At 28.0% G+C, this 6,799-nt stretch overlaps 1 protein-coding gene across 1 annotated transcript; it reads right to left on the bottom strand.

Moving 5' to 3' along the window:
* Nucleotides 1–637: 637 nt before the first annotated feature.
* Nucleotides 638–5,810, bottom strand: LOC126842255 (uncharacterized). Its single transcript, XM_050579141.1, has 7 exons — nucleotides 5,798–5,810; nucleotides 5,710–5,724; nucleotides 5,168–5,485; nucleotides 4,984–4,998; nucleotides 4,874–4,888; nucleotides 881–946; nucleotides 638–834 (listed from the first exon to the last, which is right to left on the bottom strand). Exons 1-7 carry the CDS (start codon nucleotides 5,808–5,810, stop codon nucleotides 638–640), a joined length of 639 nt encoding a protein of 212 aa, XP_050435098.1.
* Nucleotides 5,811–6,799: the final 989 nt, after the last annotated feature.

The raw sequence follows: 6,799 nt of genomic DNA, 5'->3' as shown, positions 1-6,799 counted from the left end.
TATGTACCTAAAAGTTTCTTCCTCTTTCTTCATTGGTATCACAACTCTTCAAGAGTTTTTGCCACCATCAATACCACCTTCCACTCTTCTCGGTTTTGTACTTTTTCTTCCCAATTTGATATCACTAGTTTCTCTAAGTCCTGCTTTATCCCATCTATCCATCGCTTCTTTGGACGTTCTCTTGGTCTCTTCCCTGTGGGTTTTCATTCGACCGCCGCTTTAAGGTACTCTGAGCTTGACCTTCTCATCACGTGCCCAAACCATTTTATTCTCTGTGCTTTCACAAAGTTGGTTATCCTTGGTACTCCTGTCAATTCTCGGATCTCTTTGTTCATTCTTCTGCGCCAGCATCCCAGTTCGTTATCGTATACTGGGCCGCAGATGATTCTCAGCATTTTGTTTTCGTACGACATAAGTTTTTGTTCCATTCTGCTTGTTAAAGGCCATACCACACATCCATATATTAGTGTTGGTCTAATTATCGCCGTGTAGAGATGTACTTTGGTTCTTCTAGTAACCAGTTTAGATTTTAGGTATTTGGTTAACGAAAATGATGCCTTTTCTGCCTTGATGATTCGGCTATTTAATTCGACGGACCAGTCATTATTACCACTGATAGAGGCCCCAGATATGTAAATTAATGCACTTTTTCAAATGTACGTCCTTGAATCACTACATTGCCGACCTGGTTGTTTTCTGGTAATAGCTCCATCACTTTAGTTTTATTATCATTTACATTCAGCCCTATGGTTTTTGCTTCGTTAATGAGGGCTACGGTGCTCTGCGTCACACTCTCCCCATCGTCACCAACTATATTCAAATCATCTGCAAAACCTAAAATACCAATCTTGTTTGTGCCGATGTCGATACCTTTGTATACTCCGTACGACTTTCTTCAGTGCATTATTGAACAGTAGTGGTGAAAGAGCGTCACCTTGCTTTAAGCCTGTTATCAGTTGTTACATTATTTACAATAATGTATTTGTAAAATTTTATAATAAATTACCTGTAGTCATTACTAAAACAATAAATGACAAAACCACTATTCTGATAAGACTTTCTTTGAACGCCATCCATAAAATCCGCTATTGCTCTGGGGAAAAAATTATACTTTGAAACGATATGGCTTCTACGGTTCGAGTGCGACTTAAAACGGTGTAACGTACTTTACAGTGAAATTCGCCACTGAAATATTATTTATTTAAAGAAACCGCGAAAACAATTTTATTATTTGTACCGACCAAACTTTTACGCGAAAACAAGTCGTGTCCATTGAGTACAGGGTGATTATACATGCAGATACATATTTTACTATATTTTTCAGTACTTAAAACATTTTTATCTTCATATCTTATACGTAATATAAGTGTGCACTCGGAAAAGTTAGTACGATTCTACATAATATTAAAAAAAAGCTAGTGTTCGTTGCTGCTTGTTTGAAATTTATGGTAATTTTTTTTTCTCAATTTAAAGACACCCGTTATAAAGTTTTGTCGATGGCAGTCTGCGAAGGCTGGAAGTCTATGCCGACGGCATAATTGGGGACTGTCAAAGCGGCTTTATGAGAGGGAAATCCGCCACATACCCCATTTTTATTATCAGACAATTGTTAGAAGAGTACTATGAGTATGGTAGAGAAGTGCATCTTTGCTTTGTGGACTTTAAACAGGCGTACGATAGTATTATGAGAAAAAAATTATGGTCAGCGCTGGAAGAATTTGGTATACCGACCAAATTACTCCAGCTAATAAAAGAGAGCAATACCGATACATACTGTAAAGTAAAAGTTCCGAATAAACTGTCAGAAAGTTTCGAAGTTAGAGCTGACCTAGGATAGGGAGATGCGCTTTCCCCTGTACTTTTCAATCTGGCGTTAGAAATTAGATCTCTCCCCGTTAGACAAATGATGGAAATTCTGGAAAGAAGAAGGAGAAGAATATCAAATAAAATGTCTAGAAGTTAGACTTGGTTAATAACCAAGTGTCGGGCTTCAGTGTTTGAAGTTTAATCGCTAGAAGTACACGCGGCATGAAACATTAAAGGTATATAATATGCGCAAGTGCTTAAGGTGTGGTGGTATATCAAAGTATGAGTATTATAAGTCCAGGGTGTAAAACTGAAATAATTACAATAGCACAACATGTGTAATGTATTATGTTATTAAAATAAATTACCTAGATAATATAGTATAGTTGTTTCTTTTTAGGGAGGAATGAACACATACAATTTTTTTGTCAATAATGTATACAAATTTAAAGCACACAATGTAGCTCGAGGAGTAAATAATTAAAAATTTTAAGATATTTTTGATCGAAATATATGATTATTTTAATAATAATTAAACTATTTAAATTTATTCATATATTAATTTTTTTTTATAGATAACTAAATATTTGTTTACAAAATATTTTAAAATAAAAACAGAATTGCATACATTATAAGTATTTATTTATAAGAAATAAACCAAAAATATTTCAATAACGTCCATGTCTACAGGATTAAAAATAAGTAAAATAGTTATGTGTAATCATTTTAAAATAAAGTATAGGTAGTTTAAACTTTTATAAAAACTATTAGCTTTTTTTAGTGTGCGTTCATATAGCTAACCTACAATACTTAAATTTTACAGTAATGCTGCAAATTAAATTATTGAAATTTTCAAAGGAAAAAATTTTAACCACAAATAAAGTCACATATTATATAATTTTCGAAACATAAAATAGATAGGTACCCCATAGAAGAATTTTTTTTTAATTTATAAATGAATTATAAGTGTTAAAAGTTGTAGACAAATGATGAAAAATATTTTTTGGTAAATATAAGTATAGGGTGGAGAGAATAATTATTAAGATAAAAAGCGCAAATGAGTATAAATGATTTAAAAATTAAGTATACTATTTAGAACGGGATAGTTATTATAAGTAAACAAAAAAGGCTTTAACTATAAAATACTTTTTTTTTAATGAGTTAATCTCACAGGAGCTTTTTCGGAACAAATAGGTTTTAATTGTTTTGCATTTATTTTAGTCAGGGAGTAATGTCTGATTTTTGGCTGGTCAACTTTAATAGGAATTAAAAAATCAAAGCACAATCAAATTAATATATGTAGTAGGTATAATTATATGACGTATAAATACATTATGTTATGACATCAATTAAATATTTTAATCAAGAAAATTATTCATAATGTTAAGTGCATGGTCATTTGAACGAAAACATAATTGCATGAAATTTATTACATAACAAAAAATGTGAAAACTTGATTTTAAACAATTTATGCATAATATATATTTTAAAACAAAAATTATTCGCGTAACGCATAAAAGATAATTAGAATTTTGAACAAGCAACATAAAAATGTAAGATATAAATAAAAAAATCATAATCACAATAATATTATGTATTATTTCATAGTGAAAATATGTTTTTTTTTTAAATTGAGTAAGATGAATTACAGATCAGCATACTGTAGTTAAAAAGTATGAAATTATAGCACAAAACTAATTATACAAGACTTCAAGTAATTATTCACATCTGACATATTTTATACTATGGAACAGATAATGCCATCTAAAAAAATAATATCGTATCAATTTGATTTCAATGTTTTTAGCTAGGTTTTTACTTAATTTTTTTTTGTAATGATATAAAAAATAGTTTTTATAATAAAATATGATTAAATTTTATAAAAGTACAATAATTTTAGTATACTCACTAGCTAACACTGAAATTAAAACAAATGTTTTTTAAATAATTTTTTTATAGTAAATTATTAAATTTGATAAAAGTAAAACAATTTTAGTATACTCACATTGGTCACAAGCTGAAATCAAAACAAACGTTTTTAAACAATTTTCAACTATAAATAAATAAATATGATAAAAATAAAATCAATTTAGTGTACTCACCTTTGCAACCTGAAATTAAAAGAAATGTTTTTTTAATAATATTTTTGAATAATAAAGGATTAAATTTGATAAAAGTACAACGATTTTAGTATACTCACATTCTTTGCAAGCTGAAATTTAAACAAATGTTTTTTTTTTTTTTAAATATTTGTTTAATAATCAATTATTAAATTTCATATAAGTATAGAAGTTTAGTATACTTACGCACACAACCTGAAATTAAAACAAATGTTTGTTTTAAATATTTTTTGATAGTATATTATTAAATTTGATAAAAGTAATATAAGTTAAGTATACTCACACGGACAAGCTGAAATTAAAACAAATTCATTTTTTTAATAACTAATGAAATATTTACAACATATTATAAAAAAATCCAAATTTAAAATAATATTTAATGCCTAAATGTATATAGACTATTTAACTATGACCCACTCAATAACTAAGAAGAAATTAGATTTTTTTATTCTTTTTATACTTTTATGAGTTTATAAGTTGGGACAAATTCATTATATTTTTAAAAAATATAACCCTATCCCTTATATGTTAAAATCATAAAAACTTGGGGTTTTTAAAGGCAACTAATATATTTGATTAACTTATTAAATTAAGAATAATTTGCTGAACATTGTGATTGGTTGATAACCGTTTAGATAATTATCTTCAAAGTTATATGAGTTTAAAATTTAGGGCGGAAGGAAGGACAGAGATCAGATATATTTTTATCTGAGCGCATTCACTTAACCGCACTTCCCCTCCAGTTTAACATGTAAACTACAATAACTTTTATACTAATTATCCAAAACTGGTTAGCGACCAGTCTCAAAATGTTCAGCAAATTATTTAAAAAGTTTGTCAAAGTATTTGATGAATTAAATATACAATAGAATAACGTAAAATATTTTGAGAAAATTGCAAAATTAACCTAAATAATTTTTTACCTATCTGTGTAAACGTATACATACCTTCATCATCACGTGCTAGAAAATGATAAATTTATAACAATCAATAAAATTAATACCAGGCACAGTCGGGTTAATTATTATTTAATTATCTGCCATAAATTTATACATACCATCAGTTTTTATATCTAGAAAATAATATTCAATTAATTACATTTTGGACACAGTAACTTATTATGTGATTATTTATTTAACTTTTACTAGTCCAACACTGTATAGTAAAATATTTGTAAGAAATACTTTTTTATAAATCAATTTTTTAAGACATATAAATAATAGTATATTTTTATTAATTACTTGGCAATCTCAAAATAGTTTGGCCTGTAGCTTTTAACCCTTCGAATCCTTTTATATATTGCTTATTCACTGTTATTCCTCCCATTGAGTCGTACTTGATTTTTATATTCTCGTATCCATTGTCTGGTGTAACTGATTTGTTATTGATCACCAGTCTATCTTTACCATTCCATCTAATGTTTATATCTTGATTTCCGAGTATACCTTTTGGCTGTTCCTCATCGTTGATTATAAGTTTGCATGCTTTAAAGACCACTGGTCCCCCTTGGTTTACTTGCCCCTGTTCTATGTTTTCTTCTACATTTTCTAATTCTCTCCCTGGAAATTTATTTTCATTAGCCGTGAGTACATTGTATTTATATAGAGGGTGATCAATTAAACATAAGACACTCATTTTCTAGGAGAATATTTACAGTCCAAAATAAGTAAGGACTGTACATAGCCACATCGAATTAAAAATTATTGAATATATATAATGTATTGAAAGAAATGCAGAATTCGCCTAAATTGTTATTAACTTATTTACGTAAATGTATACTTACTGCCAGTTTCCGACTCTATAAAATAATATTCAGTTAATTCAATTATAGATACAGTAATGTATATTCATCTACGTAAACGTGTACATACCGAAAGTTTCCATTTCTAGATAATAATGAAGTAAAAACCTTTAATTAATTAAACTTTGGAGACAGTAAGGTTTAATTTTACAATACTATAATAAATGCAAAATTCAACTAAATTATTATTTACTTATCTAATTAAATGTAAAGTTACTATTGGTCAATATAAATAGTAATGTACAGAGCAACAGTGGTGCAATTAGCTGGGGTATAGGGGGGTACTTACAACAGGGCACCCCAATTTAAGAGGTACATATTTTTAGCGACTTCATATTTATGGTACCTATATTAAGATAACGTAACGCCCGCATGTATAAGTAAACATGACTTATTGATTACATTAATTTTTTTATACTTTACTAAAGATAGTGTAGCAAAAATTTGTTATTTTGTTCTAAAAGTTTGAATTTTTTTAAGTATGATATTCATGATAATGATAAAAAGCTCATGTAAAATCAATCACCTATACGTACGGATGTACCTAGTAGTAAATGTATGTATAAATTTTGTTTAGAGAAGTAATGTGCGAGTGATCCCTCTATGGTCATTTGTAAAAACAACGATGTAAACTCCATTAGCTGAAGGCATCATATTTAGTATTACACCAAGTCACTAGAACACCTAGTTGCGCCACTACATAACAACATTGAATTATAAATTAATTTAAAAAATGATCGAAATAAGTGTATTATTATTAAAAAATAAAAATATTATGTTAATTATAATTTATTATTTTATAAATGTAAACTTACTGACAGCTGCAGGCGGGGTTACTAAAAAGGAATACAGTTAATAATAAGTCAAAAGGACCAATAAAATAAAATAAATGTATACTTAAACCAAATAAATAACATTGGGTACAAAAAGATATGATAATGAATTAATTTGAAAATAGATAGAAATATATTACATAAATTAGAAAAATTGCTTCCAGAATGATGAAAGACTAAAACTATTATGTAAATGTCAATTTATTATATTGTAAAATATAATGAGGGATGACTAGCCA

This window comes from Adelges cooleyi, unplaced genomic scaffold, assembly GCF_023614345.1.
Source record: "Adelges cooleyi isolate 19-005CV unplaced genomic scaffold, UGA_ACOO_1.1 ACOO_flye_CR_arks_rails_tigmint_CR_PRNA_470, whole genome shotgun sequence".
NCBI classification, from domain to species: Eukaryota; Metazoa; Arthropoda; class Insecta; order Hemiptera; family Adelgidae; genus Adelges; species Adelges cooleyi.
The sequence above is the reverse complement of the archived record's forward strand: the minus strand, read 5'-3'. Positions and strand labels throughout refer to the sequence as shown.

Coding starts and splice junctions, on each gene's coding strand:
- LOC126842255 (XM_050579141.1), bottom strand. Junction 835..880: donor ACTGAAGAAAGTCGTACGGA/GTATACAAAGGT, acceptor TTGGTATTTTAG/GTTTTGCAGATGATTTGAAT.